The sequence below is a fragment of the Hydra vulgaris genome, chromosome 03, assembly GCF_038396675.1.
Source record: "Hydra vulgaris chromosome 03, alternate assembly HydraT2T_AEP".
In the NCBI taxonomy this organism is placed as follows: Eukaryota; Metazoa; Cnidaria; class Hydrozoa; order Anthoathecata; family Hydridae; genus Hydra; species Hydra vulgaris.
In genome coordinates, this window is record NC_088922.1 from 40,457,523 (window position 1) to 40,480,812 (window position 23,290).

Consider the following 23,290-nt stretch of genomic DNA (forward strand, 5'->3'; position numbering starts at 1 on the left):
ACATTTGACAGGAACTTTTCTTAACACTACTTTGAATCTTTTGTTAGCTATGCATCCTAATTATTAAATCTTTCTTTGGACAAGGTAAGCAAAATATCTTTCAAAGACAATATTGACCTAGTCTCCCCTAAGTTTTTTAGATGGTTAACAATAACCGTCCTTTTTTTTTTAATTCGTTCATAATCAAAGTGAAATATAGGATTTCTCTCAATTTAAATTTTATATTGATGATTTAGCACACTTGATCTAAAAACCTTTATAATTTTCATTTACTAAATGTTTCATTTTATGTTTTTCAATTAAAGCTATACATACTGCAACTTAAGACGAACCGCAAGTTAAATGATTGGCTAGCTTTAACATAAAAGATTGAGTTGATTTTATAATAAATCTGTTGTTTACTTGTATTCTAAATTTGGTTAAGCAAATTTATATCATGTCCGCTATTTTACATGTTTACATTAATCTATGGTAATTTAAAGACCTGAATTTTAGTTGAATAGTTTTATGGCATTATAAAATAGGGGTGGTTCATATCACAGTAATGTTTAAATTTGAGCATTGACTTTTAAATAAGCCAAAAGAAGTTTTATTTTAAAAGTCTAACTGGTCGTATGTCAATTTGTGTGTTCTTAACACTCAAATTAATAAAATTTTTATATAAAATGGAAAAAACAGATTTTAAACTTGAAATAACTAATTTTTTTTACCTTTAATATGTTTGCAGACATATGACTGGTTAGAAATTAAACATATATAACTTAAAAGTTGTTTAAAAAAGTTGTTTTCTCAATTTTATGTTTTATCTTCATTGAGAACAGCACCATTTAATACCAAAATATGGTTCATAAACTTTAAAACAAAATTTTATATCTAAACTTGACAAATTAAAAAAAAATTAACTTTGTTTGATTTTAGACAAACTAAAGCGCTAGGGAAAAAAAAAAAAATTAAATAAAAAATTATTTGGGATAAAAAGATGCAGTAAAACAACCTTTTTATAAAAAACGCAAAATTCGTGTATTTTCCAGAACATGCATTAACCGCGTTGAGTAGGGAACGTCCATTAAGTACGTACGCTCGGAGAAAAAGGAGGCGTCTGCAAATGGCGTATATTTGATGCGTAGGAAGAGGGGCGGGGGTGGGGATTTGGCGAAAAAAAGGCGTACATACTTTATAGACAACCCCTTACTTTTATCTTTTCATAAAAAAATTTTTTTTTAAGGAATATTTACCTATTCCGGTTTAAAATTTATCGGTAAATTTACACTAAATTTTACCAGAAAATTTACATCACTACGCATTAATAGCTTTTAAAATGAATAATTTATTGATAATATTAAAACCTCTTAAAAAGAATAATATAGAAGTAATTTTAATTTCCGAAATAACAAAAGTATATAAAAACTAATTTAACAAATGATACAAATAAAAATTATACATACACAACTTTTCAATAAAAAAATTTGCATCATATAACAAATATATAAAAACTCTTTTATATTAAAATTTTTTATAATTGTGCGTAGAAGTAAAAGCAAGAAAAAGTTCGATCTAACATTGTAGAATTTCAGAGTTTGTTAAGCAGACCAACCCTTTTTGCTTTTCTAAAAAAGAAAAACAATTTTAGGTTCTCAAATTAAAAATAAACGTTTTATGGTTTTTAATTAAGTTTAAGAAATATCTCTTAAAGGTAAAAAATTTTCAAAAGACACAAAAAAACACAATTCTGCACCCTACATCACCAAAATTTCTGAAACTTGACATAAGTGTTTAGAGACATAACTTAGGAAAGACTGTAAATTTTTTTTAATACAATTTTTATCCGTTTAGGATCTACAGCAACTTTAAGTTTGTTTAATTTTGACTGAAAAATGAAGGTAGGGAGAGAGAGAGAGAGGGGGGGGGGGAATTAGAGTGCCAAAAATGCTTCCTTTCATTATTACCCTTATATGGTGCTTTTAGTAATGCTGAGATTCTAAAACTTGGTACCAGAAGAGCTTAAAACCTGCTAAGTCCGAAAACTAAAGTTTTCAGACTTAGGTATTAATCTCTCTTAGCAGGTTTTATCTCAGTATCTCTCGAAGCAAGGCAATCCTAGTTTATTCTAGGATTCATAAAATGCACCTAGTAATGACAATAAAAAAGGGCATTGACAATTATAGCTATAAAAAAAATCTGACCGATAGGAAAATTTTATTAGATATATTATCTTATATAAAGATAAGAAGTATGTGAACTTTACAAGTCAATTTTTTTTTGGCCTTACGTTTATTTGAGGAGTTATTGAGGTTTAAATTGAACACAAAATTTTGTGATATTTTAAAAATCAGGCAATCTAACCCAACCTTTTACAAAGTTGCCAAATTAGAAATTAACAGTTTAGTAACTTAATTGTATTTATCAATTTTTTAAAACAAAATTATAAGGTATATAAAAATCTTTTCAAAAATAAATACCCAATTTAAGTGATTTTGTATATGCTTTTCATTCACATTATTTATAAATTGTACAAAATATAAAAGATTTAAAAAGAGAATTGATAAGACATATCAGACTCAGCAAACTTGAAATTAGTTTAAATATAAAAATCTCTATTTCCTGAGGAAAACAATTTTTTTCAATTCATCTTTGGCTAAATAGTAGCAAAGTCCTGTTTTTGTAGTCGGTACTTCAACTTTGCAAATGGTGAGGACATCTGGAATCTAGCATTGGCTATCTATTGATGACCATTTAAACGACCGTGCAGGACCATTTCGACACATAAATTTGACCAGCACATCTTTTTCTTCTAGATTAATGTCTTCAATGACTCCTATCCACCACTTTTGCTCATAGGAAACACAGGCATTATCACGTGGTACTAAGTTTACAGTTGTTAAAGGGATGTTTCCAAAGTTATGAATGAAAGCAAAATCTTCATCAACACTGCATAGTTTTGCACCTATCTAGAAAAAAAAAGCAGCATATGCATTTATTCCGTTTTACTTATTTTGTTAAACATGTTTTATTAAAAAAAAAAATTGTAAGTTCAAAATAAAACAAAAATATTTTTGACGATGATTCCTCACAAATAAAAAATCTATTCGAGTTGATCAATAAAAATTATGCATGTTTTTTAAAGATAATAAAAGGCATATTAAATATATTTTTTAATTTTTTGATGGCCAAATGGTACAAACTGATGGTAACAACGTGTTCCATGTATGGTTTTTGCAGTATCCAATCGTTCCTTATAAGTGTTTCTCACCAAAGCTAAATTTTCTGACGATATATAAATGAAATGTACATCTTCAATGTTTTCATTGCAACATTTGTACATTGCTTGTGGAGATAAAATATGTTTACCCATATCTCTTTGCGAGCTTGCTTGTGTTGCTAAACGTTTGACTGTACCGCTTATGCTATCACAAGGTTGCTTACCGTGACTAGTTGCAAAAAAGTTCCATTTAGCAGAAAGACCAAAATCTTCGAGATGGAAACAAAGATTCAAAATATTTTTACAATTCTTATATTGACCTACACACCCATCTGAACAGTATTCAATATTTTTTATTTGAGGTAGATTTGTTTTAATACCATTGCTGACAACATCAATAATTTTATACACCATGTTCACATAATGCCTCATATCATCTGAAACAATACAATAAGATTGAGAAAACCTTCTTTTTTGAAATAAATAATCACAAAATGAAGTGTACATTGTAAATTTGTCCAATAAAAGCTTTGTACTTCATCCTGAACTACAAATTTATAGTTTTCTGAAAAATCAACCAGAAATAATGCTGTTAACTCATTCATATCTACATTTCTTGATCTCAGGTATGATGCTTGACTCTTAGGTAAATTCGAGTGTGGTGTGAGTTTTGTCAGTTTTTTATATACTTGTTCAATGTATTCAGACATTGGCTCTTTATTATGTGTTAAGTTTGACCTATCTGTTGTTGTTCACTGATCAAATTCTACTTCATTGTCATCTTCAAACTCTCCAATTAAATTATAAAGTTTTTCAACCAATGCATTCGTAATTGCTAGACATCTTTCACATTTACTCATCATACAGTCGTTATTAGTCATGTCATATAAACTATAAGGTAACAGTTCTTTGTATGTCACATAGAGAGGATGTAAAAGCGGTTTTAAATTCTAATAAATAGCACAGATGCATACTGAATGTGTTCCTGAAGCACCAGCAGCAATACACCATTTTGGTCGCAGTGTGCAAAACCTTGAAAACCCTATTTTTATTTCTGGGTTCATGCTTTTGACAGCAACAAACAACTCCTTTAAATTACATAAGAGCAAACGTTTTTGCATGTGAACATTTTTCTTTATGCTTGCATAGTACTTTTTACCAGGCATTATACAGCTATATTCATCATATTCATAAAAAGACTTGACCAGTTAAACTGTCACATCAGGAAGAACTTTTCCTAATTTAGGATTAGGCATGGCTAAAATACCTTTTTCTAATGCTAATTTAAGTGCAGTTTGAGCTACATAGTTTGTTACATGTAATGCTTCAGAATTTTTATTTATTGACAAGTCAGTTGGAGCAAGTTGTATTTTTTTTTAGGTGCTGCTGTCAATTTTATTGCAATTTTATTAGTTAACAATACCATCATGTTATCAAACAAGTTTGCTTTTTCCACTCATTACTGAAACTTGACTGTTCTTCAAAACTTTCTTCTGGTATATTAAGGGAAATGGCTAGTTTTTTCTCAATGGAGGTTGTTAACGCTGTCAACTTTCGTTTACATACTCTGATTTACTGACTTATGCAATCCTTTGACCTTAATAGGAGATACTCCAGCAACTATAAAGTGTGTATTTACACCCTCTTTTTTATTTTGAATGAATGTTTCACTCACAATATCAAAATTTTCATCATTATTTCACCCATACTTTTTGATAAATGTTTCATAACTTTACTTCGACAGGTTGGATACAACTTTTTTCCAGGTATAAGATTTAAACCTACGGTTTCTGCTTCTAATACAGTATGCATTGTAATCACACGTAGAGATGCTGAAAAGAAAATGTAACTATATTACTCAAATACTATAACATTAATTATACTATTATTATAAAACAATGAACATATCCTATTACAAAAAACTTATAAACAACTTATTAAGAATGGTATAACCCATTAAAATGAGAATACAGTGGGTTGCATAAATATAGCCACTACTTTGTTTTTGTGAAATTTTTGTTTTTTTCACAATTATCTTTGAAACCAACTAGTTAATACAATTAAAAGCGTATTAAATGTCTTAATTAACTAATACTCCATCGAATGGTATATAATTGGAACTCGTTAAGGTTAACCAGTCTTGAGTAATTATTAATTTAAAAAGAACATACCTGTATTTCTAATGTAGCGAAAATAGAGTCAACTAAAATTTAACGACTTAAGTTGAAATATCTCAACAAAATGTTATCTGAGCGATCTAAAATTTGGTGGTTGATTTCTTTCAAATTGTATAAACGTTCTTGCGAAAATAAAATAAAATTATCATTTTTATATCTTGATTTATTCGCATTGGTAATTATTCAGTAAAGTAAAAAGACAAAAATGGGCAGAAAAGCTGTTTCAAACAAGGTACGATGGCAAACTGGAAGTCTGCAAAAAGATAAAACAAAAAGCCAAAAAGAAATAGCTCAAATGTTTCGCTTAAATGTGTACAAACAACGTTGAAAAACCACGAGCGACATAATGATGTCAAAGATTTACCAAGGCTTGGTAGACCTTTAAAGCTAACTTCAAGAGACCAAAGTTATTTCTATCGAAAGGTTAGACAAGACCCTGAAATTTCTTAACGCGAACTTGCTGAAGGATTCACAAATAACGTAACGTTAGTGTTAGTAGATGGACTGTACGAAGATGCCTTAATAAGAAAGGCTTAGATTGCTATGTCGCTGCTCGAAAACCACTTTTGCGTGTCTCAGATTGCACAGTGGGCCAGAATGCACTTTTACTAGACAAAATTCATAACTAATTTAATATTAAAGCTATATTCACTAAAATTAGTATGAGTACTAATATGATGTCTGCGCTTTTTATGAAGGTAATATTTTTTTATTTCGTTGCTATGGATACCTTTATTTTTCTTAGCAACAACCTACTTTTGTTATCTGCAGATATTTTATAAGTGCTATATTCACTAAATTTGGCATGAGTACCAACATGAGATCACACTTCTTACAAAAGTGATAATTTTTTAAATTTAGTTGTTATGGATACTTATATTGCTTAGTTACCGGATACTTTCCTTAGTTACAAAGTGGTAAATTGATATTTGAATATCTTATCGGATTTTTGACCCACCTATATTGAATAAAAATTGAGTATTTAGGTAAATGATGTTTTAGGAATAATAAAAGCAAAAAATAGTGCAAGAAAACGTTATCAATTTTAAATTACATCAAAAAATTATAAAACAATAATATCGTTTGAAGATTGTTTAAGTAATTGTAAAACATCTGAAGGAAATGCTTTATGATTTGTTTGGTGTGATGTTGATTTACGCAATGATGAAATAACAGGATCACTGGAAACTAGGAGTCTATTGATAAGATCAGTATTTGTTGCTTTTCTGGATGTTTTTCGGCTGAAATTTTCGCGATAAGATTTAAAGTCTTTATTTCTAGCCTCTTGAGCTTCCTCTGACATATGTCCGATGGGTAATGTAAGGCTTTTAATTATGTCATGTCCATGTATCAATACTTTGTGAACTGATTGAGCCATGTAATACCATGGATAAAGGGACACATATAGTCTAAAAGTGTCAAAACAATAATCCTTGAACTTTAAGCAGTCTATTTCATATCCTGAAGAGAGCGTTACCAAGATAATGTAAAATCTGAATATAAGGTTTTGGTCAATACCCTGAATTTCAGCTGTTTGTTCATATGCTGCAAAAGCACGCCTTGAGGTATTGCCATCATTACTTGTTCCAGAACCACCACTTTTAGGGAAATCAACAACAAGTCCCATTTTGTTCATAAAATCAGTCTGAATCTTTTGTTTAACTACAGATGCCTTTTCTTTGTGTTCTTTAGATCTTGCTTGCCACTTTCTTGTTTCTTTTTTATATGCAATGTGCAATAACATCTCAAAAAATCGAATCCATGCATGAAGACTGGAAAGACCATATTTGAACTCTCTGTTAGTATAATCTATATTAAGGATATCAAGACTATTCATATTTTTTGGAGAGACACCACACACTGAACAGCATTGGTATGAGTTATTTTTTTCAGATAATATTGTTTGAACCTTCCCATCAATCATTGTAAGTTCAATAATACAATTCACTTCAATAGAAGATCCGCAAACCTCTAATAAAATCATACCCAAGCTTTCTATCTCACTTTTAATGTACTGATCTTCTTCAATCACAGATTCCTTGGATTCCATTTTGTATGCAAATCTTATGGGTCTACAATAGGCTGTGGAGGACGACTTTTGATTTCTCCCAATAGGCACCTTTTCGTTGCTGTTGTTAAATCCAGTCAAATCCAATGGGACAAGACAAGTAATAATAATGATTCTTCACGCTTTAAATCTCTGTTAATGTCGGGTTCTGATAAAACTTGTTAATAAATGCTTTGGCCAGTAGCACCATCAAAACCAGCCTTACACGTTAGTGTCATTGTTTTTATTGCTTTGTCGTTCAATATCAAGTGCCTTAGCACAGGTTCCTGAACTGCACAGATTCTTTGCAAAGTATGAGTCATTAAATCTTTTAAAGGAACTGAAGCTGAATAGTCCTCCACTGTTATGTTTGCAGGATAACATTTCAATTTTGCATCTCTGACATCATTGTAAGTGGGGTAGATGTTATATTCTTTCTCCAAGGCTCCGCTTCTAATCAATTGATAGGAAGCTTTTGTCAGACTTGCATCAATTATTAAAGCCAGTGCTTCGTCTGCTGAATATTTAGTTGCTTTATCTGTATTTGATATATTTAAAACATTCTTGGCAGCAATAACAACAGATTCATCTCTAAATTTTTTATTAGCAGCAAAAAATAATTCATTGGATGAATGAGATTCAATTAAACAAGATACACGCCGTTTTTTAGTTTTATTAGAACTATTATCAAATGCAACTGGTTTTCGACCACGTCTACTTGCAGTTGGTTCATTGTCTTTTTTTCTGACAATTAAATATTCATTAAGCCAGTTCACAAACTTCTTTTCAAAATTTTTCACAGTATAGTTTGCAGATTTCCACTTTTTTTTATACAAGTAAACAAATCGTTGAACAGCATGTCTAAAATCAACGTCTTTAAAATCAGCAAATTTTGGCTGAATATATTTTAATATATCTTCAGTAATATTTTGTTTTGAAATACTAAGATTGTTTTTTTGGAGAAAATTATGAATGTTTAAGTTTAACAAAACCATATCTAAATAATTATTCTAACAAGTATTTTGTATTTAAAAGTAAAATGTTATAATATATATGCCGCCTGGACTACTAATACTTGTTAGTAATTAAGTTACTACAAGTGTTAGTAATTAAAATTAAAAGTAATTAAATTACTGTCAGTGTTAGTAATTAAATTACTAACAACTACCGAAAATATGTTGTTGCTATGTTATGCAAAGTAAGGTATCCATAGTAACCAAAAAAAGTTAACCTCATAAGAATTCTGAATCTTATTTTAATACATACCCCCAATATTGTGTATTTAGCGCAAGTAAAATACTGTTAAAACAACGTTAATGTAAAAATGAGTTGTTGCTATGCAAAATTTAGTACCATAGCAACCAAGTTAAAACATACATAAAATCTGAACGGGGATTTAAGGGGACGAGCAATCAATTAAAACTCGATTGAAGCATCATATAGCTCAAATAAATATAAGACAACACATGGCAAATTGTGGTAATTATTAGTTATTGTGCGGCAAAAAATAAGCTTCTTAAGAAATTTTTTTTTTTAATCTGTGATTTTCAAAATATAACTGAGATAACATGCTATGACAAATTTATTTCACACATTGGTTTTTCTTATCTCTAAATACTCTAGAATAACATGTACTAATTTTTTGTTTCAAAAACATAGATGTAATTGAAATATAACACAACGTTGATGTCACCGTTAATTACTTATTTATAATTTTTTTTTTTTTAATTTTATCTCAATATTCAAATGCTTAGAGTCCTGGTAACTAAGGGATTTAATATAAATAAATTATCAATAGATTTCTCCTAATATATGTAGATACTAAAATTAAATAGGTTTTCAAGATTAGACAACTAAAATTTTTCCCATTTTGTCCACCTACTGGCCCACTGTGGATTGCCTAAAAGGAATAAAATGGTGTAGAGAAAGACTTCACTAGTCTGTAGAAGACTGGGCCAAAGCCATTTTCAGCGACGAATCCAATTTTAAGGCAATAAATCGCAAGTCAAGGTTAATCATCAAGAGGCCCGCTGGTGAAAAGTTTAAAGAGTGTTTTTGTGTACCAAGGATACAAGGCGGAGGAGGATCACTTCATTATTTAGAGGATACAAGGCGGAGGAGAATCAGTTCATGTATTTAGTTCATTATCAAAATGAATTTGGTAACTTATTCTTTTCAAAATTTTTTTTTTTAAAAATTGAAAAACTAAAACATCAATACCTCCTCAGCAAAACATAAGGTCAAAACAAAATTGGTTCATAAAGTAGAATATAAGTATGTGTAATCTTTAAGAAAATTAAAACCAAAAGTTTTTTTCTATCAGTCAGATTTTTTTCTAGAGCTAAAGTTGTCAGTGCTCTTTTTTATTGTCATTAGCTAGTGCGTTTTGTAGATCTTAAAATAAACTATATTTTGTTGTTTTGAGAGGCACAAATCTATAATTTTCAGATTAAACAGTTTTTAACTCCTTTGGTACCAAATTTTAGCTTTGCAAAATTACTACAAGCAACTTATAAGGGTAATAGTAAATGGACACATTTCTGGCACTCCCCCCTCCCCCATTTAACAGTCAAAATCTAAAAACTTTAAGCTGCTATAATTCTTCAAGGGAGAAAAAATTTTTCTTCAAGGGATAAAAAATAAAAGTAAAATCTATAATAAAACAACTATAAAACTTTAAAACAATAGAAATAAATAATGTTATAAAAAAAATATAGAAAGATTATCTTACTTGTAATGCAAGTAAGAAAATCTTAAATAGGAAATTTAATAGATTGCAAGAAAAACTTACTGAAGTATAAGTTATTACGGAAATAATAACTATGGAAAAAAAGCTCAAAATGTTGATTTTTACAAACCTTGAAGCCTCAATTGTTTTTGATCAATAAAAATATTATGTACTTTAAAAAATTTTTATAAAATAAAAACGCATTTTCTGGACCACCATTTCCATAAAAAAAAGTCCATTTCTGTGAACTGTCAACCTTTTTGCAGGCAATTATCAAAAAACACTCTTTCCAATAATGATTAACATTATAATAGTATTAAGTAAGGCATATAACAACAGTGCTAATAGTGGTAACTATTCACTGGCTAAACAGAACACCATTAATTTTCTGAAAAATGAAGAACTGAGTGTGACTTCCTCTTATGATCATTTAAGTCACTGCGAATAAACCCCCAAACATAATCGACCCTCTTAGCTTTATCTTTTTTTGCCCTTTGTAATGCCTTGGTGAAACCATTTGCCGCGCTCTTCAGATACTGCTCTCAAATTTGATCTAACATCAATTGTTAATTGTAAAACCAATTACAAAGTTGCAAATGTTTAACATCAACTGCGAATTTACAAAACAACAATTAACATCAATTGCAGTTTACAAATAATGTTTAATGCTAAAATTTAAAATGTTAATCCATGTTATAAATGCAATGAAAAATATGCAGGAAACATGTGCTAACTGATACAATGTTTACACTCAAAATTTTTGTTTTCTCAGACAACATTAAGTATTAACAAAAAAACTTAATATACACATTAAAACCTTTCATATCAATGTAGAGCATAAACTTTAAAGCCAAACTTTTTCTATAAACTCAAGGAAACTACATTTTAGCAGTGCAATGTTCAACAGTACATCTACAATGAAAGTATGTAATTTGGAATCACTGATTATAATTTTACTAAATGATGAAAAATATTTAGAAACTTCTTTCTGGTTTTGACCCCGGACTCATTATGCTATAATGGCGGCAAAGACTCTAGGATTCCATCTAATCAAAATAATTCAACTATTTGATCGGTAATCAAATATTTGGAGCTTTTTAATACATTTCTCTTCCAAGAGCAAGATAGGAGGTATTGGAGTAATTTAAATATTAAAAAAAAAAAAACATTGGTGAGTCAGAGAACATTTATCATTTATTCATGCCTGGTCAGGATGAAATGCTACCGTACCTTTTTCAAACCTTGCTGAAAATCCCTTACATTTTAATCAGTATCTGAAGTACTTTCTAACTATTTGGTTGACAATTATGCAGTATTCTGAAACTAGGGTCAAATTTAGGAATTGGATCAAAATATTGATATAAAAATAGGTTTTCCATAGTCAAATCAATAGAGATTTTTTTTGGTAATTTTCCAGATATATTAAAGCTTTCATGCAAATTTTTAGCTTTATAGTATTTTTCCACCAGTTTTGTTACATTTTCTACAATATATTTGTTTACTACTTTTCTTTATAATCTTTTTCAAAACCTTTTGTAAACCTTTACTAAATCAATAACAAATCTGTGGTAACAAAAAACAGTAGCAATATTGAATGAAATAAAACATTATTTACAATACCAGTATATTTTATACTTTAAAAGAGATTTTCCCATCATTTTAAACGATTTGTTGATTAGATTTAAAAAGACTTTAAGCAGTAAATTATTAGGACTTACAGCATCAACATCTAATGCCCCATTATGTGGTTTATTTACTATAAGACTTTCTTTATCATTTGATAAGTATGCTTTCTTTGTTTGCTTGCGTTTTGATGTCTTATTCAAAACACCATTCTAAATTATAATATATCCATATTTAATATACAATAAAAAATGATATTGTTTTAATTTAAAATAAATAACATGAAAATGTAGACAGTTATACTATTTAAAGAATTAAACATACCTGTCTGAAATCAATAATGTTTAGAACAACAGACAACAAGACACATGCCAAAGCATTTGCAAATAGAAATAACATAACAAATTTCCACTTGTGGGGATTTTTTCTTGAAAGTAAAATTATTTAACAATTAATATGATAATTATAAATAACATTTTTAATATTTTATAATTTCAATTAATAATTATAACACAATAATTAGAAAAATTTATAAAAGTAAATTAATAACAATAAAAAAGTCTATAAAAAATTAGCAGTAATTTTTATTTAAAAAAAAAACTTATTTTTATATTAGATAAAATATTTTAGGCATGTTTTATCTATCTTAAGATAGACAAAACATACCTAGCAAAAATATACTAAAATTTACTTATAGCTATCAAGAATGCTTCCAACCACTAAATTACAAGAACCGATTCCAATCATTTGCATTGAAGTCATCAGACCCATTGCTGTACCAAGAAAAATAGGGTTGACAACTAATGGAACTGAGGGCCACATGCTAGTCTAAAAAAGGTTACACTTAATACAAGAATTAAAAAAAAATTATTATTTTTTGAAACATAATATAACCTTACCGCAGCAGCTGAGTACGTTGCACCAAGCAACAGAGTTCCAATCAATGGATGCCAATCAGTAAATGCAAGTATAGAAAAAACAGGTATAGTAAACACTGCACATGCAGACGCCATTATGCCACGGTAACCGATGTAATCCTGAAAACAAGTAGTCATAAGAAATCTTTTTTTAATAAAAAAATAAATCTAGTAGATGTTAAACTCCAAACTTTACCACTGTTATTCCTAGCAAAGGTGTAAGGATTAATGAGATGTCATAAACTGAACCAGCCATAACTGCTGACCTCTGATCTATGTACCCATATTTCTCATGAATGAACTTACTACAAATAAATTAGAAAAACCTTAAATGCAAAGTAAAAAAAGTAATTGCTTCAAAACTTATATTGTTTAAAAGTGAAAATGTAGAAAACAAATTTGTTAAAAAATCTGGATTTGTATATATTTATAAATACAAGTTCATATTTTTATATTTTTGAAAATATATGGTTGTATGTCTTGTGTGTATTTTAGGGCGGCTCTTGAAACAACATTTTTGAGAAATATTTCTCCATATCCTAATTAGGGTCATAGCACCCCCTACCGTGAAGAAGCATCTACCGTGGTTTTGGAAAAAATCAGTAAATTTTTTTATGTTGTTTTTTTAATTTAATTTTTTAGTATTGTTTTATACAAAACTAACTTATTTCACTAATAAATAATTTTTAAAAAGATGTATTTTTAAAGATTTGAGATGTTTTTTTACCCGCAAATGATTTTTTATTGCTTTCTTAAGAAAATCTTTAACAGTGAAAAAAAGTTTGTCTAGTTTTTTTACGGCTCAAAACTTATATAATTTTTTTGATAAAAGTTTAAAATAGTTGTAAAAACATTGAATATTTTAAATTTTATCAAAAAATAGTAGTATTTTTTGTATAACATTGTTTAATCTTTTACACAATAGGTGAGTACGAAAATTATAATAGTTAGCACTTACCGTTTATAAAAATATTTTTTCGGATGTGTTTTATTTTGTGAAGTTTTCTCTCTAAAAAACTATTTCAGTTCAACTCAATTACCAATTAAAGGTAATTTAACCCTAGGGAGTATTTATTTGATATGTTTTTTATACTTTATTTATTATGTGAATTGAATTCGATTAAAAAGATGCAAAGTTCAAAAAAGAAAAAAATATTCGAAAAAAGCTTTTGTATTCAGAAGAACAACTGCATGCAGCACTTAGAGCTTTAAATAAAGGTGAAAAAATTTTATGTGTCAGCAAAAAGTTTAATGCTCCGAAAAGTACCTTACGCAACAAATTATCTGGTAAAAGCCAACCCAAACAGCAAAACTCTGGTTTTAAATCAAATCTTGGAGAAGAAATAGAGAATGAATTGGTTGCTTGGTTAATGCAGTGCGCTAACATGGGTTTTGCGATTACAAAAAAGTTATTAATTGAGGCGGTACAAAAAATAGTTATAGAGCGAGGTATTAGAGGAAGAAATGTTTATGAAAAATGTAACAACAGCGATAAGGAAAACCTTACAACTCTATTTTGCGTAAACGCAAATGGTGAATTTGCACCATCATTAACATTGTACAAGTATGCTTGAATGCTAAAAACTATTGCTGCTGCACCACCAGGTTGGGGATTCGGTAAAAGTGACAGCGGCTGGATGACCGCCGAATGCTTTTATGAGTACTTCACAAATGTGTTAGTACCATATTTGAAATCTTTTAATACACAATTACCTATATATATGCTCATGGATGGACATCGCTCGCATCTGTCTAAAGAGCTCAGCATGTATTGCTCTTCGGAAAGAACTCATTTGATTTCGTTGTTTCCTAATGCTACACACATCTTACAACCATTAAATGTGTCAGTTTTCAGACCAATGAAAAAAAAAGAATTGAAAGAAAAAGAAAAACAAGAAAAATCTAAAAGAAAACAAGCTGTAACAAAAGAAAATAAAAATAAAAGACAAAAAAAAAAAAAATTTAAAAAGAAAAAAAGTTTAAATTCAGAATAAAGCTTTGGTGGATAATTTTATAACCAATGTCTTTTTTGTTTTGTAATCGTATTAAATTTATGTATTTGTTTCTTGATTTAAATATATAAAAGTAAAATTAAAATATACAACTTTTTTTCATACACGGTAGATGCAGAATCGATTTTGGTAGGTGGTGCTTTATCACAGTAGGTGAAGAAACGTACTAGATCTTACAAAAAATTAAAAATAACATGAAAAAAATAACTTTACTCAAATTCGAATTATATAATTTAGTTAATAATTGAGTATAAAATATTAATTCGAAAACCCTAAATAAAAATCTGTTATGGTTTTGGAGTTAAGAAGTTTTAAAGTTAAAAGTTTTCTTAAAGTCGCGGTAGGTGGTGCCATGACCCTATATACTATATAATAAACTAATACCAAGTTTCAAAAATTTCCTTGAAATATAACTACTACAACTTATAGAGGTAGCAAAAACTCTTAAACGACAGACAAATCATCAATATTATTAACAGCAGGCCTTGTGATGAAGCGGGAGCAATTGCTCTACACACGTGAAACACACCTGTTAACAACCATCAGGACACAACAATTAGCGCTTGCTAGTTTAGTTGTGAGAGTAAAAAATCGCGCTCGTCTGAGAATTTGCAAGGGAGAAAATTAAAAGTTGATTTTATGAAAAATATTTTAAGTAAAATTTTTTTGCTGAAGTTAAAATATGTTTAAACATATTTTAACTTCAGAATTTGCATATTGTTAAATAAAGAAGTTATAGTTGTAATAATGTATATCAGGCATAATTTATGCAGTATAAGTTCAAATTAAAAATTATTTAATTCTTATATTTAAAAGCAAAATCCAATATGTTTTTATTAAATTTCAGTTGAACTTTATCGTGTTATCTGCTTGTTCATTAAGTCGAACCTCTCTAACTAATTTTTTTAGAGTTTAGGGATTTTTTTTTGACAAAAACTTCACTTAACTAGAACTTTAAATTGCATAAAAGTCCATATAATAAAATGTTAAAACTTGCAACACTTAAATGAAAATTCCAAACATAAATGTTAAAAAATTAAATATCTAGCGTAATATTTATAAATATTTTATAAATAAATATCTAGCAAAAAAGTTTATCAAACTAAAACTTCACTTAAAGGGTGATGCGGAATTTATCGGACAAATCCTAATTTCATTATTTGAGCATAATAATTAGTTTTTGTGGCTTATCTTTGATTTTATCACAAAAACTGATTATTACTTGAGCATAACAATCAGTTTTTGTGGTAAAATGAGGTTAAATGCAGCTGAACGAGAATCTTTTCGAAAGCGACTAAAAATGTTTTTTGCAAATAAACCTAATATAAAAAAAAAAATCGTAAATCATTTTGAAAAGAAAGGATTTGCTCGAAGTACAATATATGATAACCTAAAAAGACTTGAAACTGTTCAATCGTTTTCTGATAGAAAGCACCCTGGTCGTCCGACATCCTGGACTAGAGAAAAGAAAGCCGAATTAACGAGACTTGTCAACAATCGAAAAGGGGGCATTCAGATGTAAATCCATCGACAATTGGTCGTCAGTTAAAAAAAATGGAATATTAAATATAGAAAACGTAAAAAGACTCCAAAATACACTATAGAACAACAAATAAAGGCAAAGAAAAGAAGCAGGAAACTAGTTAACCAACTCTATAACACAAAATCGCTTCTATCGATGACGAAAAATACTTTTGTTTTGCAGGGGACAACATGCCTAGAAATTCTGGATACTACACAAACAACAAAAAGACATGCCCAGAAAGTGTTTGTTTTATAGAAAAAGAGAAATTTCCAAAAAAATTGTTAATGAGGATAGCCATATCTGACCGTCGTATGTCCGAGCCATTGTTTTGTACTTCCAAGGCTGTAGCGATCAATTCATTAATCTATATTAATGAATGTTTAGAAAAACGACTTCTTCTATTTATTCACAAGTATCATGGAGACTTTAACTATTTATTTTGGCCAGATTTAGCAAGTTCTCATTATTCTAAAGATTCTCTAAATTGGATGGACCAATATGTCTATTACGTTGATAAAGAATCCAATCCCCCAAATGTGCCTCAAGCACGACTAATTGAAAATTTTTGGGGACATTTGGCACAGAAGGTTTACGAGGGAGATTGGCAAGCTTCAACAGAGCAAATTTTGATTGCTCGCATTAAACTAAAACTACAAGAAATTGATTTAAACCTTTTACAGTCGCATATGAAAGGGGTCAGAGCAAAATTGAGATCAATTGCAGATGGTGGTGTTTTTTCATATAAAAAATAATATATTTTTATTAAAAGATAAATGCTTTATTTAAAAAAATATAATAGTAGTTTTTTTTATTTTATTTATAAATAAGTTATTGACGGTTTTATTTTGTCCGATAACTTGCGCATCACCCATTAAAGCTTCCGTTTCATAAACATTCTATTAATTAATGATTATTATATATATAATTCAAAAACATCAAAGTGTTGGATTATCAAATTTTTTTTTTATTAAATTATATTTGTATAAGTATATATATACTTACACAAATATATATTATATTAGTTCATTATATATTTAAGTATGTAATCAAGTGTATAAAATATTATTCACATGATAATATTTAAATGGCGCATTCAGTTTAAATTAGAAAGCAGTTTTCTATTTTGTACAAACAATGAATAAAAAGTTATGAAGTCATAATTGCCAACAGATAGAATGGAATGTTTACTACTTTCAAAACATCTGTCCCAAATAGAATAGAAAACTTAAATTAAAAAATTAAAACTTGATTGAATTTTAAAAAATCAAAAATTTTAATTTTGTAAAAATACAGGATTTTTTTGTTTTATTGTTTTTAATTTTTCACACATCTTTTGTAAATGAAAGAAAGTTTTTTTTTCAAATATTATTTTTTAAAATTAAATTAAAAACGTTTCTGTTGTTTCAAATGTCTGCATGTTAATTCAACTCCAAAAAGTTATGTAGTCATTTTTTAGTAAATGGCAATATTTCATTGTTTTTAATAACATTTTTTCTGGTAGATAGACAATTATTACATTAAATAAAAGACCAAAGCTTTTTTGTCTGATTTCCCGGCCTTCACATGAAAAAAATTCAAACAAAAAATTGTCCACCCTTTTCCTTGTATGCATTGGTACGCTTTTGAGTGACCCCATCCCCGTACTTGTATACATAATTTATGGATGGCCCCATGGCAACCAATTTCCAACTCTGAATATCGCTCTCGAAGACTTGATGCCGAGCGCGCATAATGGCGCTTGTTGATAAGGTATTTCAGTATTACGAGCGCGAATTATTGAACTGGACAATTTTATTCATCAAATGCATTGCAACAGCAAAAGACTTTGTTCACAAGTCTCAAAAGAAGCAAAATAATATAAAAAATTTAAAACAAATAGTTATTTTTTATAAAGATTATTATTTAAATGGTTTTTTAAAATATAATAAAGAAATAAACTTTTTTGCAGTTTTTTAAAAAATCTTTTTTTGGAATTCTTAAAATAAATATTTTTATAAAATAAGATTAGGAGAAAGATACGTGTGATAGCATGGCGCTTATGATAATATACTATCTATAAATATTGGTTTTGATCCAAAAATGATTAGATCTACATGCAAATACATGCATTTCATTAGTTTTAGCAAAAACAAGTATCTTTTGCACAAATTTTATAATCAACAAACATAAAGTGGTGTTATTGTTTTAAACTCTTTATATTATTTTAAGATTATGATTTTCTTATAAATTAGAAATATATATATATATATATATATATATATATATATATATATATATATATATATATATATATATATATATATAACTATATATATATATAAATATATATATATATATATATATTTATAAATATATATATATATATATATATAAATATATATATATATATAAATATATATATATATATATATATATATATATATACATATGTATATATATAAATATATATATATATATATATATATATATATATATATATATATATATATATATATATAGCTTTCAAATACACACACAAAAAATAGCTGTCATTTTTTTTTCCATACACACCATGTCCAACCACTGGGTGCGGGATTTTTTAGTTCATTACAGATATATTATGGTCAAGAGATTCAGACATGGTTAGGGCAACATCCAGATACAAATTTCTAACACATCTTCAGGTTCCTATTCTATTTAGCTATTTAAAAAATAGATATTTAAAAAGTGCAACATCAGCAAATAAAAATAATAATAACTAATATATATATATATATATATTTATATATAAAAGTTACTACTAAAAATAACAACTATCGCTGAAATTTAACCAATTAAAATAATTTAAAAACAAAAATATTAATGTTTATAATATTAAAGAATGTGCAATAAGCACTTGATACCATCATCATCATCATCATCATCATCATCATCATCATCATCATCATCATCATCATCATCATCATCATCATCATCATCATCATCATCATCATCATCATCATCATCATCATCATCATCATCATCATCATCATCATCATCATCATCATCATCATCATCATCATCATCATCATCATCATCATCATCATCATCATCATCATCATCATCATCATCATCATCATCACCATCATCATCATCATCATCATCATCACCATCATCATCATCATCATCATCATCATCATCATCATCATCACTATATACTTCTGACTAAAGTCTAACAACCAAGGATATTTAAAAATAGTTTGAAACTAATTTAAAGTAAAAACCTGATCAAAATGATATCAAATAATAATAGTAATACAAATAATAATAATAATAATATTAATAGCAATAAAATTACAATGATAATGATAAGAATAATAATGGTAATAATAATTATGGTAATAATGAAAAACTATGAACACCGATAATAAAAATAATAAATTGTAATAAAAATAAATAATTATCAGATTTCTAAACAAAAACTAAATATTATATACACAGATAGGAAAAGTTACAAACAGTTAAAAACTAACATAAAGTAACAACCTACTGTGAGATAAAAAGCAGTTATTAAAAAGAAACTGATGATTAATTAATACTTATAACATTTATAATCAAAATGAAAACTATATAAGTAATATAACAATATGATATATCACTTAAAACGAATAACAAATAATATTAACAAAATATAAACAAAAAACCACAAACAAATACTAAACAAAGAATAAACTTATAAAAAATAAGATAAATTAACAAATTTAATCAATAACTACACCAATAATAACTAAAAAAAAGAAACTAAAAAATTAAGTAAACAGATAAAAACAGCAAGAATAGTAGTAAAAAAAGTAAAAAAAAAAAAATGTTGAAATGAATAGTGATCACAAAAAGAAAAAAAATTATTCTTTGTGAAAAGTGATTTTTATTTTTATAAACTTCTCCTTTTTCTCTACTATGTTTGTTTTTTTTTTTGTTTTTTTTAGTCGTTTTTTCTTTGTTCTTCTTTACTCAAGTTTATAGTTTTTTCATTTCACCTTAAAAAACACATCCGTCATTTGCGAAAACTATATCAAATATTAGCCGGTAACTTAATGTTCTCTTTTAATAAATTTGTCCGATTGTTTTTAAATACCTTCACTGATGTAGATAGCACTATAGATGGAGGAAGACAACTCCATAAAGTGGCTATTCTATTAGGAATAAAATTCTTTTTTAATGGACAACATTCTTTTATTAATTCCTTTTTGAATCAAATGGGATTTCTTCTGGATGCAGATAGTTCCATCAACTCTTCAGATTTTACTATAATTTTTGATGTAGATGTACACCATTCAAACTTGTATTAAACCATGGACTATTTTAAAGCACTTTATTAAATCTCCTTTTAACTTACAAAGTTTCTAGTGTTAAAATATTAATTAATTAATTAGCTGATACATTGTATTTCTTTCATGAATTCCAGATTGGTGCTGCATATCAGAGAAGGGGTCAAACAAAGGCTTTATACAATACTATGTTAATAGATATTTTAATGATATGCTGTGTTATTATTAATAACAAACATAATTTTTTGGGCTAATTTATTTAAAGTATGCCATTATAGGAGCAGTTGGTTGCCTGTAATAGCATTTTAGTACTTTTTACTACTATTTTATTGGTAATAACTTATAAAAATGCAAAACTGCTAAAAATTCTGAATGGTATTATTATTTTACATCTTATAGGGAAGGCACCTATAACAAAATTTTTTTTTAAAGTATTTAGAATATAAATTTTTGATACATTAAAGTTAAGTACACCATCATAAGCACCTTTCCACTATTACTTTTGAAAGTTTTACATAACTTAGCCTTTTTTAAAACTCAGGCTAACATACTTTGGAAGAACCCTTTTTTTGGATGATATCAGGGCGTGCTAAAATAACAGGCCTCCTCATCGCGCAACGGCTTGAAAAATGTGGAGACTAATGTAGATAGCGGCAAAAGTTACTAAGACTAAGAGAAAATTGTATCCATATCAAGACTTAAAAATGCCCAAAAAATGTTGTTACTGGTTGTATTTCTAACTATGACTCAGTAAAGACAACTACTTTCAGATTACCAAGAAATTCTAAAGAGCGCCAGAGATGGATTATGGACTAAAAGAGAACTTACCAGACAGTTATGACACATTGGTTTGTGCAAAACATTTTCCATCAAACTTCCAAGTTATTAAAGTAAAAAGAAGAGAAAGACCTCAAGATCCACCTAGTGTATTTGAATTATTACCCAAGAGTTTAGTGCCAACTCCTCCACAAGCAAAAAAAAGAACAACAAAAGCTGAAAGATCTGTAAGATCAGTTAAAGAAGATGAACTTTCAAAATTCATAGAGCTTGACAACATTGACTCATTTGAAATTTTTTGCAATTCGTTATCTCAAGGAAGACTAAATGATTCAATATTTTATTATACTTGTTTGAATAGATGTTGTATTCAATTAAAAGAACATGAAAACAATTCTGGTATTAATAAATTTTGTTTAATAGTATTTAATGAATGTCATATGAAGCCTATCATGCTGTAATTAGATGCACAATTACGTCATTAGTTAAAAATCGTATTCATAAGTTTAAATGTCACAAGTTCATGAGGCATTACGATATTTGACATCCTTTGAAAAGTCAGAAAAGAAAACCATTTTACATGCATGAGTGATATGAACTCAAGTAATATTCTTGAGCAAAAATATTTACCTGAAGTTATTATTCAAACTTTTGAGTACTTTGCACGGTCATGCAGCTTATATAATCAGTAAAGTTTTTCAACTTCCTAGTATTACTACCCTAACTCGTATAACTTCAAAAGTTTCAAACGTTAATGATAATGCTTTTATTTGTAGTATTTTTTCAAAACTCAACAATAGTCTGTACAATCACTAGAAGTTTATGCTAAATCTATGCTAACTTATCATGGGGGACAGTTGTTTGGTAAAGTAGTAAATGATAAATTAAATTTTGAAAAAACTATATTGGCTTTCATGGTTGCATGTTTTTATGAGGGACCAAAATTTTCAATTAAAATGTTACCAGTAAATAATTTAGACTCAAATTTTGTATATGATCAAACTATTATCCTAGTCGACCAAATTAACTACGCAAATGAAAAAGTTATTGCTATAATTAATGATAATAATAGAGTAAATCAAGCATTTTTCAAACGATTTGACTGCTTGTATCCATGGTTAACAACTGATGGCTTTTTTTTACTTTTTGATTTTGTGCATTTATTAAAGTGTATTCGAAAATAATTGGATAACTGAGAAGTCTGGTGAAATTGAGTTTAGTTATAGTGGAAAAACCTATACTGCTAAATGGGATCACATTAAAAAGCTTCAAAAGTTGGAAGGTGGTGAGCTGGTTAAAATGTCTAAGCTGACTTATGTTGCTGCTAACCCAAGACTGATTGAGAGACAAAACGTTAATACATGTTTGAAAGTATTTTGTGAAGAGACTATAAATGCATTAAAGTGTCATCAAGGTATGAAAGATGATGATATTGATGGAAATATTATTTTCTTAACTAAGGTGGTTCAGTTTTGGAAAATAGTAAAAAGTCCATCTGAAGGAATCCACTTGAAAGACCACTTACGAGATCCCATATCATTAGTTGACGATTAATGAGTTAATGATTTAATTGAGTTTTCTGGAAAGCTCAAGTCAACAATGATTCAAGGAAAGAGAATTAAAAGTTTAACCATGCATTATATAAAACGATGCAAGCGAACATTTAGTTGAAAAAATATCAAACATGTAAAACAAAATGTAAAACATGAAACATGTAACGGTTTAGTTGAATTAAATAAACATTTGTTAAACAATTCTCATAACTTATTTTATAAATACACAATAAGTAATTGAAAAGTGGAATATCAGCAAAACTAAACTAGTTCTTCAGTAAGTTATTAACATTTCAAGTGCTGCCATTTCATCTGGCCATGCCTGTGACAACTTATTTTATAAACTTTCAGAGGATGAGTGTGAGATGTTTAATCGTTTACATGAACTTTTAGATCAACTTCCATTTGATATTAAGTCATCATTAGTTTACATAGCTGGATATGTT

The 23,290-nt window shown here is 28.0% G+C and overlaps 1 protein-coding gene across 1 annotated transcript in view; it reads right to left on the reverse strand.

The window, feature by feature from the left end:
- Positions 1 to 1,307: 1,307 nt before the first annotated feature.
- LOC100202633 (major facilitator superfamily domain-containing protein 1) overlaps positions 1,308 to 23,290 on the reverse strand; it is a 72,991-nt gene continuing 51,008 nt past the window's right edge. Inside the window, exons 13-18 of the mRNA XM_065793218.1 lie at positions 12,888 to 12,996; positions 12,674 to 12,811; positions 12,466 to 12,602; positions 12,099 to 12,201; positions 11,870 to 11,986; positions 1,308 to 1,607 (exon numbers count right to left, since the gene is read on the reverse strand). Coding sequence (XP_065649290.1) covers positions 1,581 to 1,607; positions 11,870 to 11,986; positions 12,099 to 12,201; positions 12,466 to 12,602; positions 12,674 to 12,811; positions 12,888 to 12,996 — 631 coding nt within the window. The 3' untranslated portion in view covers positions 1,308 to 1,580. The remainder of the gene's footprint in view (positions 1,608 to 11,869; positions 11,987 to 12,098; positions 12,202 to 12,465; positions 12,603 to 12,673; positions 12,812 to 12,887; positions 12,997 to 23,290) is intronic.